This window comes from Agelaius phoeniceus, chromosome 3 (assembly GCF_051311805.1).
Source record: "Agelaius phoeniceus isolate bAgePho1 chromosome 3, bAgePho1.hap1, whole genome shotgun sequence".
NCBI lineage: Eukaryota > Metazoa > Chordata > Aves > Passeriformes > Icteridae > Agelaius > Agelaius phoeniceus.
The window spans coordinates 63,208,591-63,228,669 of NC_135267.1; the positions used below are offsets into that span (position 1 = coordinate 63,208,591).

Sequence of the window (20,079 nt, forward strand, 5' to 3'; positions counted from 1 at the left end):
ACTTCAGCCATGCTGCATGAGTTGGTGGGGAATAATGTCTTTTAGTCCAGTATAAAACAAGCAGGTTCTTATTTTGTGTATATTTTGGTATAAACTCACATTAGAAATGACAGACTATATTCTGACACATGCTTCTTCTCCATATGCCCATCTATTTTATAAATGGAATTGTTTTTCAGGCAGATTTGAACTTTGTCAGTGTATGCAGTACAAATGATTCCTAAACTTTTCCTCAACATCATTCTGAAACTACAAGTTACATGTAAGGTTGACCAGGATGGGATTTAATATTATCACGATGGCCTAAATAGATTATTACAAAGTAGCTGCTTCAGTTCTATAAGCATAAGGCAAATTTCATTTGGTTATGCTTGTTGCCTCTTCCTGATAGTTTGAATTTTAAAATTGATGCAAAAATATTAATGTGAACCTAGGACAGGATACACTAACTCTTGATAATGACCTAGTCATGCTGAGTTGAGTTCCTAAATCCCCCCAAATTATTATTTGTCTTAACTTGTACTATTGATTTCTGCCAAAAATTGTCTGCCTTGGGCTTCTTGCAAAATTCTGTACTTCAATTTATGTTGTAAACAAGTCTTGCTTAATATGATGGAGAATCATGTTTTCCCATAACTCCCATATTTGCATAAAATGTATCAAAATCAGCTGCTTTATTTATCGTGTTCTCCCACAGCATGAATATTCTCCCTCATCAACCCTATCTTAGGACTGAAAAACAACATTTTCCTAGCTCCCAGACAGCTTGGTAAGGCTCTTTGTGACTGGAATCTGTAGTTTTTTGGGGAAATACAAGTGCAAAAGGAAATAAAGGCACGCGTTAACAGCTACCTATCCAACCACCCAAAATTTCCCTTTACCCCTAAAATCCACCCTCCCAGATAATGAGGTCAATGTCTAGAGCGTATTCTGGGTTTCACACTTTCTAGATTCTCAAATTCCTTCAGCTGTCAAAAATGTGTCCTTTGCATCAACTAGAGAATTTTTTCAATAAAAAGAGAATCTGACATTTGTTAAGTTTGCAAAGTGGGTTACTCTAGTCATGAAAAGCTTAAGTAAGTCCAAAAATCATAAATTTTCTTCTCATACAGCATCAGCCACTTTGATGCTCTGATCACTACAAGAAAGCTTCCTCAGTTCTTCACTTAACGGGGGAATTTTAAGTAATCTTTTCACCCACCCTACTTTGGAGTCAGCAGCAGATGGCATCATAGATGTCACTCTTTATCATTTTGAATAAATTAACCCACAAAAATAGCCAAAATCATCCTGGGATATACAAGTTTTGAGGCAGGACTGCCATTTGCATTCAGGGTTTCTTTTCTTCTTCAACCCAACATCTGGGCTAAAGCCTGAGGTACTGATGAATTGCTGTCTGAATTCTTAGGTAGGTTTTTTTTTGTCTGTCATCAAAAGGGCTCAAAGAACACCATGAAAGAAATGGAAAGATGCGTGAGGTGCTCACCCCTCCACCTGAAAGGTGCATTTCTCACCAATGGAACAAATTATCTGAAGCTTCTCGCTGCCAAAGAGCAAGACCTCAAGAGGAACTGCAACATTTTGAGAGCATCAATCCCAGAGCAGAGAGATGGGTGGTTTTCTGACTTCTGATCTGAGCAGCAAGGTTCCCTTTTCACCCAGATGTACCTCACCACAGACCTCACCACCTTCGGCACAAAGTGCAAGGCTGTACAACAAAACCCACAACACTAAAAGGAGAGCAAACTGGAAACTGCACGGACATGCAGATCAGTGCAGATAAAGAGCAGGCACCGTGGCAGCCTGAGGTCTGTCAGGTTCCTGAGAGCTGTAACAAAGAGAACCACTGCCACTGCTTTGCCATCGGATGTGATGTGAAACAGCACCTCTTCCACCCTGCAACCCAGGACCCACAGCTCATGCTGACAGCTACCTTCAGCCTCACAGCCACCAAATCTAGGTTTTGGATGAGTTCTGGGAAAGCATTTGAACAGGGTCTTTTTTTCCAATTGTAGTTCTGTCCCCATCTGTGTTGGACACACTAAGAAACTTGACTAAATTGATCCACCTTTAAGGTGGGTTTAAATCTAGTCACTAAATATGGACAACTGCTTAAAGGTATGTAATTCAAGCAGCTTTCTACAAGTGGCTCTGGTGTTGCCTGAAATTTTACAAGAGTATGTTTTGCTTTACTCATCTCCTTCAGATACTCTGACGAACCAGCCAGCTGTCAGCTGGGGCATACCACAATGTTGAAGTGGTATGCCTGCCACAGAGGTTTTGAACTTTGCTAACATTACACTTTTTCAGAACCTAAATCAAAATTCTAGATCATGCCACCCATACTTGTGATGAGTATCACTTCATTCCTCCCAGGAGTTTACCACAAATAAAAAGGCCTGTCAAAACAGTGGATGGAGGTGATGACCCAGAAAGAGAAATGAAATAATCTTTTACCACTAGCACTAAAAGAAATGTCAGCTTTAAGAAGAATATCCTGAAAATATATTGTTCTCACATCCTGGATAGCAGCTAATGAAGTGAGATGCTGTGAAGTGATACCAGGAAGTTGCTTCTGTCAGTGTGTAGGAGCAGCAGAAGGAGGAGTGGGGCTAAGAAAGCACAGAGAGCATAAACATGGGGACCACCCGACTAGCCTCACTGCACTATCAAGATACATACAGTACTGACCTAGAATAACAAACAGATGCATTTCATGAACCAGTGCCAAAACTGCTTTATAAAAAGCCATTATATTTCCCCTGGCTAGAAGGGTCTCTAAAAATACTGCCTTATAATAGATCCTGCATTGAGAATGGTGGATCAGGAGGTGGTAAAATAAATGACAGTGTGAACCTCTACAAGGATACCAACCCATCACTGGAAGGGTGTGAGGAGACAACATCTCAGCACAACTCATGTCAGGTTCTAGAAAATGGAAACAAGCATGCAACAGAAGCTGCCAACAGTTGCAAGTGACTCAGTCCCGGAACAGGCATAAAGTAAACATTTTGCAGGTTATTTAAAATGCAAATTGTTCTTCTATACATGCAGCTGTTGGAGCACAGGTAACATCTGATGTAAATGAGTCACCTACTTTAATCAAATGATATGGCTAGAGAAAAAGGTAGAAGCAAAAACAATGACTCATATTGTTTCTTCACATTTCTGCCCCCATTACAGTTGTTCTCCAGGTTAGTAAGGGAATGAAAAAGCAGGTTATTTTAATGGCACCTCAGTATAAAACCAATTCTCTAACCACCATATTAAACATTAAATAGCTTTGCATCTTTAATGCATACTTTCCTTTTTGAAGACAGAATCAACAGTTGTGTGGCCATAAGTAAGTGTTTTTGTTGTGTCCAATGAGCAACTGCAAAAAAATATTCAGGAAGCAGCAAGGGAGAAAATATACAATTAAAAAAATATTACCAAAAAAAAAATGAAAAACAAAGAAAGCAACACTTGTTCTCTAATGGCAGGAAGCACATCCTCAAAATTAAAATAAAAAATCAAGTCAGGAAACAAGGATGCTAAAATGTCATGTGTAAGAAACTACAAATAACAACACATCTTTGAAAACACTGTCATTTTACCTCCATTAGATTTGCCAGTCTCTCATAATGACATCTCAGCTCGTTGTCAGGTGTCTTAGTACTTAAACCACCAACCAACACAGTCTACATTGATATGGTCTCAATCTTGTCAGCCTCTGTGGGGATCCCTCTGTGGGGATCCCTCTGTGGGGATCCCTCTGGTTCCAGGGTGTACACATCCAGTCACAGGGCATTGCTCATGCAGCACTCCCCAGGTGGTGCTGAAATACACCTAAAAGTAGTCCTTTTTGAAGAACTAGAACCTCCTCCCTCCTCCCTGTCCCAAATGTCCTTCACTATAAATTTTAAGCAGGCACAGAAAAAGGCAAAACAGAAAAGTATACAGAAAATGGCAGCCTCTGGCCCCATAAGCTGAATCTACTTGCTCCTATGAGACTAAGCAAGTTTTCATTCCCTCTCTCCTCATCAGGCAGGCATAGCTGTATACTTGATCTTCCCCAAGCAAATGTTCTGCTTCATCTTAAGAATCCCTGAGGAACAAACATAAGAGAACACTGTGGTCCATTTCAGGCCCAACCACGCACTGCACTGCCCTGTGCTGCAGCAGAGGAGGTCCCTCAGTGCACTCTGGAGCTTCCCTGATGGTGTTTCATGGGTACCTCTGTGCAGCAGTGTGTGAGTGCATCCAAAATACCAACATTGCCAGGCTGTGTGTGCCTATAGACTTTTTCTAGTCAGCAGAGCAGGGCTGATTTGCAACTGGGCAAGCACACATTTTCAAAATGTGCTCAGCCCTACAGAGACCAGAATTCAATTTTCCTTAGTGCCCTACCTCAGGGAACAGACAGAGTAAAGCACAGCCCAGCCACTCTGGCCACTTTCAAGTCTCTGCACTGTACACTAGGACCCTCACTTCCTCTCGTTTTATACAGTGAATCTTCTCCAAATCCTGCAGGAAGCCTACTCTGTCCCAAAGGGCCAGCTTCCACCCCCAATCATCCTGTGTGCACTAGCAGGGATTGACTCCTGAGGGAAGATGGTGGGATTCTGACTTACACAGTGGCTTTTCTCACCTATTAAAATCCCAAAGCAGATACAAGGGCACGAGGTAAAATTCTGACATGTAGTAGAAGTGTAATGTGTGAAGCAGCAAGATGAGGGGTTTTGGTGTCCTGCAATACACCCTGAGGCTTCCCTGGGACTTTTCTGCCCTTGCAGTCAGAGATGCTTTGGCAAACAGATGTGCAGCCACGATGCTACTAGGATTCATTCATTCATTTGTATGAACATGGGTATAAAAGCCTGGAACTCTCCAAACATCTTATCAAGGAGAAGATCAAGCACCGCGTACCCCAGAAATCCACACCACCGGCCACCGAGAAAAGACAGGTCCTACGTCTGGGAGAGCAGGACAGGGTATCGGCGAGGACGTCTTTCCCCAAATTCCCAAATTCCGCTCGGCTCCGAGGTCTCGGACACAAGGACCCTTCCCTCCCTTCCCCTTACCTGAGCCGCCCACGTTGGACCGCAGCAGGCAGGTCCTCCGGGAGGAGGAGAAGGAGGAGATGTCGCTTTGGGAGCGGCCGCGGGGACCGGGCAAGGACCAGACGGGCAGCGGGGCTGTCCCGCTGCTCCCTGGCCTCTCTGCCATCGTCGACGGGCAGCCGAGAAGGGCAGGGAGGAGAGAAGAGGACGGAGAGAGGCGGCGAGGGAGGGGACAGGGAAAGTTTGCAGAGGAAGAGCCGCCCCTCTCCTCCGACCGCCCCGCCGGGACGCCGGCGGCGATTTTGGGTCTCTGGGAGCATAAATTTTGTGTTTGCACAGGGGCAAAGCAAAGTGGGGGGTTGGGCGCGCGGATGCACCCATCCCCCAGGGTGTCTTCATGCTCCCGCCATTGCCATCTCTCGGGGGAAAAAAACGGAAAAAAGGGAAAAGAGAATCAGTTAAAAAGAGCCGAGTAACCCACACCAACACTTCTGTTTTGTGTAACAGGGTGCCCTCTCCCCCGCAAAGCCGGAAAGTTGCACAAGGCACCGCATCCCTGCAAAAGAGCCGCGAGAGAGACGAGTCAAATATCCTCCCCAACTCATCACCTCCCTCCCCATCTTTCTTAAGGATTGGGTTGCATGTCAGAGACTTAACTAACTTCGGCAGGAAGGTACTGCCTTTCAGATCAGCCACACAGACCTAGGCAGAAGCAAAATCAAGCTTCATGGTTTCGTTTCCTGGTGTTTTACAGAAACCCTTTTACAATAAGATGCACCTTTAAAAGGATATTTTATGCTCACTCTGCTTCTTACAGGCAAGTCATATTACATTCTACCTTGAATAAAATCTTCGCTGCTGTGCAGCCACAATGACAAACACAGAAAAGACTTCACCTATATTTTTAATTCATCCAGAGTTGCATTATCTAGGTATCCAATGTGAAAGTTGCATTCAGGCTGCATTTTAACAACTACGACTCTCCAGGTCTGAATCAAAACCTATGAAGTGTGAAATTTGTCCACTTGAAATTCAGTTTCTGGTTTCTGCTTCCACCCAGGCAAGCGAGTGCCTTCATCTCAATGCCGAGCCCGTGCAGCTCCCCAGGCGCAGGGGTTTTGTGATCTTCCAGCCGTCACCCTCCGCATTTGTGGAAGCAATTGATCCGGCACAGAAGTCTCGTATGTCAGCCATTAGTCAGGTCAAAAGGTCTTTTCTGCTCAGCTTCCCCCAGGGGATTGCCTTCATTATTTCCTCTCCTTCTTCCCTCTGCTGACAGGCCAGCCTGGTCCTTCCCCAGCCACAGAGCTTTCCCAGCGGGACTGTGCTGGGAGAGGGAGAGGCACGGGCTTCTCGCAGGGCACGGCAGTGAGCTCCAGGCTTACAGCCCCTCTCACGGGCCCAGAGGTCCCATGGTCACACAGGAACGAACGTTGTACCCATGCCTAGAGAGCTTTTTGCAGCTGTGCACGCCAGCCCCGTGTTATTTACAAAATCTGACAATGTGCTATTTTTATTATTTACCCTTTGCAGCTTGCATCATTACAAATGTGATTGTACACCAAAGACCTTTTTACCCAACAGGGATTTCTGTACCTGGGCGTGTGTGGGCTGGTGACATTTTCTGGACCTGTTTATGCCTTAATCAGAAGTGTACTCATCACTGCTGTTTACTGAAATGTTTGCCACTTTCCTTTTACCTTCCTTTTTTTTTCCTTTAAGAGGTGTGTTCAAGTTCAATATTGAAATACACAGTCCCTGCTCCAAACCTCACCAAAGTTTATGGCAGGTCAGCGAGCTTTGGGTCAGACTCTGACTTTTTTTAACATCATTTTTTCTTCCAAACATTTTGTGCTACAGAGCAATTGTAACTTTGTCATGCTGTACAGAATGTATGCTTCAAAATTCCCACATTAAGGAGCTGCTCAGTGTCTGCAATCCTTTGGCGCAATCAAAAAGGAGAACATGAAGAAATCGAAAGATAAACTAGAAAGGATACCATACAAGAGGTCAAAGGCATCTAAAGATTCCATTTGAGAAGCAAAGCGACACCTAAAGGGGTGAAGCAAAAAGAAGACATAAAGTAGGTCAATGGTGAATATCAAAGAGATATGAAGAGGCTCCTGTTGTAATATCAAAGTGCTTTAATAAATCAGAGTAATGTGAACAGTCAGAAAGAATAATGTGCTGGAAATCACAATGTTTTTTATCTGCCCGTAACTTATTATATTATTCAAGGTATAGAAATGAAAAAATTACAAAATCATGTACATCTTGTTTCCACAGCCCTTTAAATATTTTTTTAATTAGATGTAACAATTGTGGTTAATGGCTCTGGAAACTGAAGCTCTACTTCCATAGCACAGCAGTAAAGTATATGTCCTTCCCAGCTGGAGAGAGATTAATTCAGTTGCCTGAATTAATTTCATTCATTTTTGACTGTTCTGATGAGATTGCCAAAGAAATTTCTATTTGTGGTGCTGATTATGAAAAGTTAGTATTTGCTGATTAAACTGAATTATTTCACAAAGTCTGTCCCATGACAGCTGGGGGCTGAAGTAAAAACACAAAATTCGGGCATCAGGAAAGACCGGAGAAGCACCAGGGTGGGAAACAAATTGATGGAAAATGTATCTTTTAAAGTATGTGCCTGCCACCCGTGATCCGCAGCACAAACGGCAAGTGTCGTCTACTGAACTGAGGCAGCTTCCGCACAGGCCATGCTAATGATGGAAGAAAGAAATATTTCCTTGACAGGCTTTGGGCCACCTCTCTGCCATGGAAGCCTCCACGTACAAGTCGGCTGGACGGAGCTGTGATGTTACACCCTGCCCTTCTTGGGAGGACGGGGTTAGCTGGAAGGGCAAACCCAGCAGGTGCCGAGGCCACCTCCGGAGCGGAGCGGCCGCAGATCCAAGGCTCGGACCCGGCTCCGGCCGCAGATCCAGCGGACACCGTCAGGCCGCTCTCGGGGGGAGGAGCCGGCGGGGCGGGGGAAGCAAGGCGGGATGTCGGCCGAGGCATCAGCCAGTTACTTCAATTTCTTAAAATCCTTAAAATCCAGGGGGCAGAGCAGCCCCTGGAGTGGTCGAGCAGCCAGATGGAGCGGCTCCGATGGGGAAGAGCCCCCGGGCGGCGGGCGGGCCGGGGGAGGAGAGAAGGGGCCGCGGGGCCCGCCTGCCCGTCTCCCGCTTCTTTCCCCTTCTCTTCCCCAGCCCAGCCCAGCCCAGCCCGGCTCGGCCCGGCCGAGCAGCGCCGCGAACTCCGGCCCCGCCGCCGCCGCCATGTCGGGCCCGGGCGGGCGCGCCGCGCTGGCGCTGCTGCTGCTGCTGGGGCTGCCCGGGCTGCCGCAGGCCCGGCCCCGCTATGAGCCCACCTGGGGCTCGCTGGACGCCCGGCCGCTGCCCGCCTGGTTTGACGAGGCGAAGTTCGGCGTCTTCATCCACTGGGGCGTGTTCTCGGTACCCAGCTTCGGCAGCGAGTGGTTCTGGTGAGCTGCGGCCAGAGCGCTCCGGTCGCACCGGAACCGCCGCGGCGGACGGGCCGTGCCGGCGGGCCCAGGGCTCTGCTTGCGGAGCAGCGCTCGGGGCAGGCGGGGATGGTGTGGTGTCCCCCCGGACAGCGGAGGTTTGGGTTGGAGCCCCTCTGCAGGCTGACCGTGGAGCTCAGGTGTGTGGGAAGAGCTCTGTGTCCACCCGAGTCACGGACTCCATGGCGCAGTTTGCAGAGGAGGTGGAGTTTGAGGTGCTTCTGGTGTGTCTGAGCACCTGTCTGCCCAGCCCCTAAAGTCCCGAATACCCAGGCTGAGGTGACTAAATCAAGCAGAGAGCTGGTAGAGCTGAGAGAAGGGCCTTGCAGCGCAACAGTGCTGGTGAGAGGTGGTTGGTGGAGTAGCCAAAAGGGCCCTCTCCAGGAGCACCATGAAGGGATGGGTGAAGGGGGTCTCCCTTGTGGGGACAGGCATTTGGGATCTGCCAGCCTCTGGAGCAGCCTTGTGCACCTGCTGGAGACCTGTGGGGACCGCAGAGCCCATTGCTACCCTTACCTGGCAAGCAGCCTTGCTGTTTTCTTGTGCACATTCTGTGCTGCTGATGGTTTTCTTCTCTTTTTTTTTTTTTTTTTTTTTTACAATTATTACTATTATTTAAGAGTGCTTTGCACCTAAGACAACCTAAAACTCTGATTCTTCAGATAATTTTAGTTCAGAGGCTCAATGAAATCTTTGTACTGTGAGTGTTCACTGGTTCAAGCCCCTAAGCATGTTTTTGCTGTCACCTTTCCATGCTCTACCAGGTACTTCCTGTGACACTGCAAGTGAGACACATTATTATTTACAATTTGAAGATAAGGGTAGCTTTATGGCAGAGCTATGGCGAACCTTAATTACTATATTTGCAAAACAAGCCAACATGTATCTAATCAAACCAATGTTTTCTGACACCTGTTCTTTTCAGAATTAGGGTCAAGTGTTTCAGCAGGTTTTTAATGCAGACTACATTTACTTATAAATTACTTTTAGAGAGCTGGGACAGAACTAGGTTTGGGTTCAAGCCTCACTCACAGTGCTGTACTCTGATAGTGGTGTACAGGCTCAGGATGGAGCATTTGGTTTTTGACCCCAAAACTCGAATTGTCTTTTATATTCCTGTATTCTCCTATCCCATGGCAGATGTGGGTCTAGAGCTGCTTCAGGGCCTTCTGACAGATTGTGCAGTCAGATGACTGAGGTCCTGCATTAGCAGTGTCAAATGGAAGGTCACAAAGTGTTATCACCCATCCTGTGTGCCTTCCCTTAGCGCTCCACAGCCTTGGTAAGGATGTTTCTAGAATCTAATCCTGTCAGCATGGAAGTGTTCATGTTAGCAAACCATGTGAATATGAGAGAGAAGCAAGGTTGTTACTTTTTAATTTAAGAAATTACATACTTTGAAATCAGAGGGGTTTTTTGTTTTTATTTTTAAAAATTTGGTTTGCTTTATTGTTGTTATTTCCTCTGCCCCTGGCTCTTTCAATGAGGAAAGCTGTCTCAGCCTCTTTCTTCTAAGTTTTTTTCCCCTGTTGGCTGCCAGAGATTGTGTTGGTTTATGCTGAAGTGGTTTTGGGAAGGTTACAACAATACTCACACTGTGATCTCAGGGAACTGAGGTCAGAGTACAGCTCAGGACAGGAGAGAGAAATTAATTTCAAACATTCAAATTCTGGCCTGTTTTATTCCTTCACTTTACAATCTATTTTCATATAAGTCTAAATTTGAGGATTTGTAATAAGAGGATTTGTGCTGTTTGGTTTCATTCGCAGAAAGGTGACAGAGGTGCATTTGTAAGTGTGTGGTGTCCTTGCAGGGGCAGGTTTTGGATGGAGGATGTGTCTTCTTCTGGCAGGGTGGCTTTGCTTGCAGGCCTCAGGTGTGCAGAGTTGCAGTGACCTGGTCACAGCTCTCTCTGGCCCTGGGGCTGTGGACACTGGGTCACTCAGCTGCAGTTGTGTAGAGGGCTTGGGACTGTCAGAGAGGTAAAGGTGAGGATCCCCATATTTGTGGGTGGCAGGGATTGCAATGCTGGGGGCAGAGCAGAGATGCCTGATGGCTGAGGTGTGAAACTTGAGGAGGTGAGACATGCAAGTCCAGGAAAAATGCATTTCTCTTGCCACCTGAGCTGCTTACACAGACTGTCTGTGGTCTCTAGTACAGTTTTGAGATTTGGGTATTTATCAACACTGTAATTTTTCCATTCTCAAAGTGTAGCTGCTTTTTTCATTGCTTCAAATGAAATCCTGAGACCTTTCCAAAGTGGAGTACAAAGATGCAGAACATGGACAAATAAGATAGAAAAAATGAAATCTTTGCTAATCAATACTCTCCTGGAGGAATTTTGTCTTATTGCCAGTGTCGTGTACCTCCAATGCCTCTACCTCTCAGTGTTGAATAGGAGCCGATCATTTAAATTCTCTTTTCTTTGTCAAAAAAATACATCAGCAGACATGCTTTGTTCTGTATTTTGTAGGTGGTACTGGCAGAAGGAAAAGAGAGAGCCCTATGTGAAATTTATGGATGCAAATTACCCACCTGGCTTCAGCTATGAAGATTTTGGTCCTCTGTTTACAGCAGAATTCTTTGATCCCAACCAGTGGGCAGATATTCTGAAGGCTTCAGGTGCAAAATATGTTGTCTTAACTTCAAAACATCATGAGGGTAAGTGGGAGCTTTGTGAATGTTAGTAATTGCCGCATTTCTGTCACAGATGTAAAAAATGCGTGACTTTTTTACCTTCTAAGAGACATAGAGAAAGCCAGCCAGGCTTACCTGCCCCACCACAGCCAAAGAGGAAACAAAAAACACCCAAGAGATGTGCAGGTGTTTTCCTGACCTTTACACAAAAGCTGTGGCCATGGAGTTTGTATAGGAGGAGCAATAGATTGTGCCACTGTTCTCTTGCTGTAGGTAAGACAGCCTGAAGTGGTGGTGGCAGCTGAGCCTCCTGCAGTGGCCACAGTTTATTTTTTATTTCTGTGCAATTTAGTGCTGAAGGAACCATAAAAGTGAATTCTGCACTGTTTAACATTTGGAGAGCTGCTGTGAGCAGCCAGGTAGCAAACTCCCTTGGTTTCTCCAAGGAATTTAGGAAGATGTTCCAGGAGTCAACTTCAGATTTAGAAAGCTCTTCCTGATGTAGTGCACAGAAGCCAAGACCTTGAACCAGATCTGTAGCTGTACAGGCACAATTTTTTTTAGCACTGTAATTGTAAGGTACTTTGCAGAGAAAAGTAAAGAAAAAGAAAGCTTCTGGAAGGAACTACACTAGCAAAGAAAGTATAAAATATTAAGATATTCTACAATACATCTAATGAATGTTGTTGGTCTTTGTGAGATGTGGGCTTAAGGCTGGCAACTTGTGAAGTGTCAATTTTAATCTCAGCTCTGACACACATAATTCTTGATCTTGAATTTCACTTGTGAAATTCCCAGTGACTTCAAAAAAAACCAGGATTCATTTAGTCTGTCAAATAGCCTTGTGCATGAATTTTTAGGTTGTTTAGTCCATACAATTGCATGTATCCAGTTCACAGAAATAGCACAAGATTGATTAGACAGTGAGTATAAAGGGGTTAGAAGGTGAGAGTGGAGCTCCTCCTGCAGTGGTGTGAGTCTGCAGTGCAGTAGTATTTGTAAGTGGTTGTGCTGGACTGATGGATGTCTGAAAGGTCAAATCCCTTCTGATATTTAATCTTGATCTTTTAACAGCTGTTTCAGGAGTTTTTGCTCTCTCCTCATACATGTACAGAGTAGTTGATTGAGCTGTTATAAATAACAAGGCAAACAAAAAGTGAACATTTGCATTAGATGGAAACAGAAAAGAGAACAGTCTTTGAATGCAAATGATAGCTTGGGCTTTCTGCAGCTGAGAAACAATTCTATCTTTCACTTGCTGATTGTGTATTTACAGTTCACATTTGATGTAGATGCCTCAAAAGCTGCTGTATTTTTGGTTGATTTCAGAGTTGTAGAGTTAGAAAATGCATTGTGTTGGAAGGGGCCTTAAAGTCATCTAGTTCATTTAACTGGCACATATGAATAAACTGAATAATTAAAGAAAAGGAATAATTATCCTAAGCAGTACAGAACTGGAAAATATAAATGTATATGCATACATATAAAAATACATGGTGTTCTGATATTAAAGCTACTACCATTGTGCATAAACAGGTTATAGGCCCACCTTATACCATGACAACAATATTATTACAGATATATTTTTTTTTTTTTTTGGCAACACTTCCAACCACTTTCTGGAAAGAACTGTATTGTCCTCGCTTCTTCTTTTCTTTCTTATCCTCTGATTTTTCTCTTTTTAGGCTTTACTTTGTGGGGGTCCAAATATTCTTGGAACTGGAATGCTGTTGATGTGGGACCAAAGCGAGATCTTGTTGCTGAACTAGCAACATCTGTTAGAAACAGGAGTGACTTGCATTTTGGGTTGTACCATTCCCTGTTTGAATGGTTCAATCCTCTCTTCCTTGAGGATGCCACCAATGCCTTTAACACAAGCAAGTTTCCCACCAGCAAATCATTACCAGAACTCTATGAAATTGTGACCAAGTACCAGCCAGAAATAATTTGGTCTGATGGGGATGGAAATGCTCCAGATACTTACTGGAACAGCACTGGTTTCTTGGCTTGGCTATATAATGACAGGTACATGACAATGCTGGTTTAGCTCCTTATCTGAAATTCTGCTGTGTCTAGTTTGTTTCATTTTCTATTTGTTTTTTGGAACCTGCTACTTCTGCTTAAGAGAACTTTACAAAATATTAACTCTCCTGAGATACAGAATCCAGATCTTTCCTAGAACTATCAAAGCTGGCTTTAGAAAAAGACTGTTTTGTATTTTTTAAACATATTTGCAAATTAATCATTTAAGATGGTATTGGCTATTCTGCTTAATCACAGTCTTCCCTAAGTATTTGCTGTTGCACAGAAACACAGGATAGCAGGACAATTTGAGAATATGGGTACATCGTTGTCATCACAGGCTGAACATCTGGCAGTGGATATGAAGTGCAGAGTGATTTCTGGCAGAGGTCCTGTTAAAGTCTGGAACTTATTTCCCTAAGAAATTCTGATCTGGACCTTTTATTAGCAAAGCATGAGAATTCCTGACATTGCACTTAATCTTATTGTAAAAAATTAATAGTACAGAAGTCATCCAAAATATAAGTTCCTGGGAGGGATGTGTGTGGGAAGGGATTACACTGGCTGTGACCGCGTTTCATAGAATAAAAATAATAAAACTCCTCTGTTCCCAGCCCGGTCCGGGACACAGTGGTGACCAATGACCGCTGGGGAGCGGGCAGCATCTGTGCCCATGGTGGCTTCTACACGTGCAGCGACCGCTACAACCCCGGGCGCCTCCTGCCCCACAAGTGGGAGAACTGCATGACCATCGACCGCGGCTCCTGGGGCTACCGCCGGGACGCGCGGCTCCGGGACTACCTCCCCATCGAGGACTTGGTCAAGGTACAGGGCCACAGCAGCTGCTGCCACTCCCCGTTCTCTCTCCTGATTAACATATCAATTATGTATCTATTTTTATGAATAAGATTATTTTAATTCAATAGTGAATCCATGAAATAATAATTTTGTTAATTTCCAGCCTTCACACTGGCAGGATGGAAAACCCATGTAATTCTTAACCTTTCTCTTAGTTGTTTCTATAGAATGAATTTCTAGTAGAAATTCAGTCAGTTTCTCAGAAGCTGTTTTCCCTATGAGTAACTGGCCAAGGACTGCTCTGGACAGTCTCATCATTACCTTTTCGACTAAGTTTCTCTGGTAACTGCATAGGCAAGCTGATGGGAAGCAAAGTTTCAGTTTCACAGCTCCTGTTTAGGAACTCCTACTGGAAGGCTACATCTTTTCCCCTTTCTACAGATAATATTGGAATTAGATACCAATATTGCCGGATGGAACGTGCCTGGGCTCGTCTGGCCCTTGCTGCTTGACCAGAGGCGGCAGCTGTGGTGTTTCACCTTAGAGACACCTTTGGCTGGCTGGATGCTGCAGCTGGCACTTGGGACAAGTCCAGGCATGCAGGAACTCAGGTTTACCTCTGGTGGAGAGGCTTTAGGCGAGGCGAAGGAAAAAGGAGTCGGGTTCTGCTGGAGGGTTTCGATCCAGAGCTTTATTCCTGGCACACAGGCCTCTGAATGCAGCAACAGCTCCAACAGAACGAAGAACCAGAACTGCGTGGTTGCTGGGTCTTTTAACCCCAGGGAGAGGGGGAGGGAAGGGGTAGGTATGCCACCAACCAGGTAAGGGGGGGGAAGTCTCAGGGGCCAAATGACACCTGGATGCCCAATGTCCCCAGGGCTGAGAGGCATCTTTAGAACTTTGCCAATCACACGGTGCCCTTGCTGGAATACCAAGATTGATGGACAGCTCTCAGCAGGAGGCAAGGGGAGGGGAAGGGAGAGGGTATTGGCACACCTGGGGAAAGAACCGGGATGACTGAAACAGGCTATTACATCACACTGCAACATGATAGAAACAGTTTATGACTCAGCAGTAGTTTTACTTTGTAGCGAGAAAATTTCCTTACAGACATACAGATAAACACTACCAGAAGCAGACAGCTGGTGTTGTTCGAACATTGATTCTCTTACTAGGTTGAGGTATTAAAAAAGATCTGAAGCTTAGAAAACCTGAATGAAAGGAAGACTAATCAGTCTTCCAGAATAATGCATTCAGTTGCAAAATTCAGCTAGTAAGGTAAAGATTGTTACTGTTGCGTAATATTGTTGCTGTTTCTACTGTGGTCCTCACAAAAGACAATTTGAAATTGAAGTAACCTCTTTTCAGAGGCAGAAGGTTTGAATTAATTCAGCAGCATGTCTGCAGCCGTCTGTTTCTCAGACTTATGCATCTCAGTCCATGATCTCTGGAGGGCAGTGTGGATGTGAACACAAATTTTGTAGGAGGCTTCCTTGTGTTTTACAGATGTTTCTATAAAATAGGAAAAGCATCAAACAGGAGGAAGGAGGAAGTTGCTTTTCTAAGATTCAATAAAGATGAAGTAGCAACTATTCACCTTATTCTGCTCTGGTGCAGAGAAGTCATCTGTCCTATTGGTAAAACCCTCAATACATTCTTGCAGAAGTTGAAATGATAAAGAGTTGCAGGATCTGATTCTAATGTAGATTCAGGCAGACATATTGGTGCAAGAAGGTATTTGGGGCTGGTTTTGGATGTAAAAATTGACAGTAGAGCTTTGTTTTATGAGAGCTTAAATTTTGTATTAACTTCTGGGATGAACCCCAAAGTCTCAGCATGCAGCAGTAGCATAACTCATGTGGTTTATTTATCATTCTGAAGCAGTACAGCAGACTTTAGAAAGTACTGCAAATATGTGATTTCATTACTCATAACCATGTGCTTTGTGTGTTTAAAAACACTTCAGCAACTTGTAGAAACAGTGTCTTGTGGAGGAAACCTCCTGATGAATATTGGGCCCACCCACGACGGTCGCATCGCTGTTGTGTTTGAGGAGCGCCTGAGGCAGGTGGGCTCTTGGCTGGAGGTCAATGGAGAGGCCATCTATGGAACAAAACCATGGAGAGCACAGAACGACACTGTCACACCTGGAGTCTGGTAAGTCTACTGAGCCAAAATGCAGGCTCTGGAAAGCAGCACCAATGATATGTGAAGCTTTGAAATCCCTAAGGGCTTGATGCTACAGAAATCACCATCTTAGTTTGTATGTGGTGAAGGAATTAATGCCTTTGGTTAGTGTAAGCAACTGCATCTAAAATGTGTATAAAGCTGTAGGTAGAGACTAGTTTTGGGATGATGCTGAGGCTGAAAGGAAAGCTGCAAGCATTTCTGTGGTTATCTTTTGCTTCTTGGTGTAGGCTAATCTATTAGGTAATTCTGGTTGCTTCTAGTGGGCAACAGAAATGAAAAAAAATCTGGAAACACAAGATTGCTATGAAGTGTTTATCTGAACAAAGGAATACTCAATGTCACTTGGTGTTTAGAAAGTGGGAAGATAACAGCAATTATTTAGTCGCTAAATACAGTCAGTCTCTGGCCTCCCCTCTGCCCTTGTTACTTGTAGGTACTCTAACATCTTCATGATCCATCAGGGTTTTGGTCTTGGCCCCCTTGTCTCAGTGGATGTTTTTATTCCCATTCCCAGCAAGATTTGGCCATCTGGCTTTAGCCTGGAGATGCTGAACTGTTGACTGTTAAGTAAAATCCCTTTCAAGAGCAATAAAAAACTGTAACTAAATAGGAAGGAGGGAGGAATGTTTCAGGGGTATGCCACAAGATTTCCAATGGCATAGTGATGAAAATAGTATTTTTAAAAACTAGCTATGCAAAGTGGAAACTCTGTTGCCCATCCTATTTTTAAATTCTTTTAGTCTGCTTGTTAGTGTATAGATGGGAGTTACCATGTCTTTCTGAATATAACCTACAGTTATCTGTTAATGATTCCCCATCCTGCAAGCATCTCCTTCCTATATGGCTGAGTTGATACAGTGCACTAAAGTTACAACAGATGTTCACCTCTGAATTCAGTTCTTTAATAGTTTTCATTACCTCTAGTTTGTTGAAACAAATTTTCAAGGAACAGCACGTTATTAAAGGACCAGGTGGTTATGTGTGTGAAAATGTAATAAATCCTGACCTTTCTAATCCATTTCTCCAGTCTTGAAAGCACTCTTATGTATCACTTCTAAAGATTGCCAGGAAAAAGCTGACATGCCTTTTTTGGTCCCCATTTCCAACCAGGTACACTTTCACCCCTAAAGACGGGAAAGTCAACGCTATCTTCCTTAACTGGCCAGTCTCTGGGATTCTGGAACTTGGTGAGCCACAGGCTAAGCCTGGAGAAACACAGGTAAAAGAGAGTGCACACACACACACACCCCTCCCATCCTTCTAGGATGTGTCATGTTCCATCTTGTTTATTGAAGTTTCTGGCATCTTTGGGAATGCATAGCCCTTAGGACAGAGTACTTTGGAAGAGACCCAGCAAAATGTTTGTTTTCTTTCTGGGACCTCCTTGTCATAGTCCTCTCAGTCGGATGTTTCTTAGACTGAGATGTCGCTGGGATATGTTTTAGCTTGCAAACTAAGAATCACAAAGAGGCCAAGGAGCAGGGGAAAAAACTGTGCCACCCCTCCTGTTTCCTGTGTAGACTCCTAACTCAGCATGACTTTTCTTTAGAAGCAGCTGTCCTCATGACTTTGAGGACATCTAGTGATACCAGAGTTGCTGCAGTGGTGCAACTTTTGAAGTCAAAGCCTTGCAGGAAGGGAATGTACACAGAGGTTTTTGTTGCCCAGGTAGGCTGAAGAGCAATCAGTGTTACCCTAGATCTTATACCAAGTGGAGGTCAGAAGATGAGGACAGTGATGCCACACCTACACTGGCAAGTAGCAAGTAACCCAATGGAAGCAGAAGTTGGTATCAACTCTGTGCATTTAAGGAGAGATTCACTTTGGTTTAGCTCTGCTCTGGTCTTATGCACTGCATGTCCATTAGCTGCTGAAATGCATTAGGAGTGTTTCTGGACTGCCCCTTCTGGTCTAGTTCCATATGAAAGTAGTCTGACTGGTGCCAAGACAGCTCTGTGATAGGGGAGAAAGAGTAATTTCAGAAGTGATGGAGATGCCTCTGGAATTTTAGGGGGGCAGTAGACTCTATGTGCACTAGAAAGTACTATTCCTCAGTAGCAGAGACTGGTCTGCAGCCACTCCAGCAGGTCACCAGCTGGTGTGACAGCATCAACCTATTTGTGGTTTTTAGTTCTTCAGATCAGCTTTCTCTGAGATACCTGGCTGCCCTCTGTAAGAAACAGTCATGCTCTTTCAAGACTACAAGTTTCATCATGGGAAGCAGGCAGTTTGGAAACAGGGAATGCAAAGCTCAGTACTGTGGCTGCTAGATCTCTGCTTAGACCTAAATCCTCCTCCAAATGCTTCCAAAAGATGTTTATTCACTTTCTACAGCCCTAAGTCCTTCTCAAGACCCAACAAGAGTAGCTTTTTTACTTGCATATCTACTTGCAAATGTTTTCCCATTACCTTTAATAATTATCACTCATTTGGTTAGTAAGTGGCATTTTTAGGATACTTGGTGAGTAAGGTAGCTATGGATCAATAATTACTTTGTCAATATTGCACTTATATGTACTTTGAAAAGGCACTGTTCTAATTATAATGTGTGTTTCTATTTTAGGTGAAGCTGGCTGGATACAGGGAACTGCTGAAATGGGTTGCTCTGGGAGAAAAGGGAATGGTTATTGCTCTACCTCAATTGACTCCTCAGCAAATGCCATGTCAGTGGGGCTGGACCCTACAACTGACTGATGTAGACTGAGCCATACTCTGCTGGAGCCCTGGCTAGCAGGGAGGGCTGATGCTTTGCTCTTTCTTATCACTGGTTTTAAACTTGATTGACTGAGAAAGACCAATAAATTCACTTTTTCTATGAGAGGTGCGCTGTTATTAAAGGATGGAATGGAACAAACCTCACAAAGTCTAGCACTAGATAATTAATCCTCTGCACAGTTTATTTCTCTGAACTTTTGTGAAATATTGAGCAGCTACCATGACCTCTACACTTGGTTTAGTCAGTTTCTGGCCAAGTTACATGAAGAATGAGGTGGGGGGAAACAGGCACTAGACTTTCAGAGACAAAAGAAGGAATAAAGCTCAAGCCAGTGTTCAAATGCACGTAAGTCAGCTGTACACCCTCTTTAATGCAAGAAATTTACCTTCCACAAAAGTGCACAGTAAAATCTGACAGTTTTAGAGAAAAAATATTCTTTTTCCAGGTGTGTTTAGCTAGTGGTAGCTGGCAGTTTCAGCTGAATAGGGTAATGTCTGCAAGAACAGGCCTGTAAGGGTTAGAAATTAATCATAAATGCATACAGGCAATGCATATATACATCATAATTTCTCAGCATGGGTCATTAATTTTACATGTTCCTATTCTTGAGTAACTCCATCCATTATTGGGACACAGGTGAACTGGGAGAGGGTTGGGTTTTTGATATTTTGTATGATTTTACATGGGTAAAACTTGTCTCTTGTTTACAGCCTTTGTTTATACACAGTTACCAGGGTGCCTTCTGTGGACTATTAAACAAAATATATACTTCAGTGACTAACTCTTGAAAAAGAGAAATAATCAGGAGTTGCTAAGGATCTTCAACTCTGGCAAAGAGACAACATTTTAAGCAGAGACTAGACTGCATCCAACTTGAAAAATTTCCAAACTCATCATGTGTCATGATTTGTAGGGATAGACATACAAGGTGAAACTTGCAAAGAGGAGGAGATAAAGGACAACAAAAAGCATGAATTATTTCTGTTTCAATGTAGAGACTGAAGATTTATTTTCCCTGAATAATGTTTGTGAGTGCAAATTAAGTACTGTATAAGTTAAATTTATTCTTTCAACTCTGCCAGGATTTTGAGTTGATTGGCCAGTCAGGTTATTCTCTTCCCTAGTAATGTTAATACACACACAAA

At 44.0% G+C, this 20,079-nt stretch overlaps 2 protein-coding genes across 3 annotated transcripts in view; one reads left to right on the forward strand and one right to left on the reverse strand.

Annotated features, from left to right (window-relative positions):
- The window catches only part of PHACTR2 (phosphatase and actin regulator 2), a 131,625-nt gene extending 126,392 nt beyond the window's left edge, over window positions 1–5,233 (reverse strand). The window contains exon 1 of one of the 2 annotated variants that reach the window (XM_077175451.1): window positions 5,064–5,233. In XM_077175451.1, the coding sequence (XP_077031566.1) occupies window positions 5,064–5,208 (145 nt within the window). In that variant the 5' untranslated portion in view covers window positions 5,209–5,233. The remainder of the gene's footprint in view (window positions 1–5,063) is intronic. The other variant, XM_077175447.1, reaches the window with a different exon arrangement.
- A 2,619-nt stretch (window positions 5,234–7,852) lies between these two features.
- Window positions 7,853–19,038, forward strand: FUCA2 (alpha-L-fucosidase 2). Its single transcript, XM_054629965.2, has 7 exons — window positions 7,853–8,532; window positions 11,045–11,232; window positions 12,894–13,233; window positions 13,845–14,055; window positions 15,995–16,185; window positions 17,329–17,437; window positions 18,782–19,038. The coding sequence occupies exons 1-7, from the start codon at window positions 8,051–8,053 to the stop codon at window positions 18,920–18,922; spliced, it is 1,662 nt and encodes a 553-aa protein (XP_054485940.2). The 5' UTR covers window positions 7,853–8,050; the 3' UTR covers window positions 18,923–19,038.
- The last annotated feature ends 1,041 nt before the right edge of the window (window positions 19,039–20,079 follow it).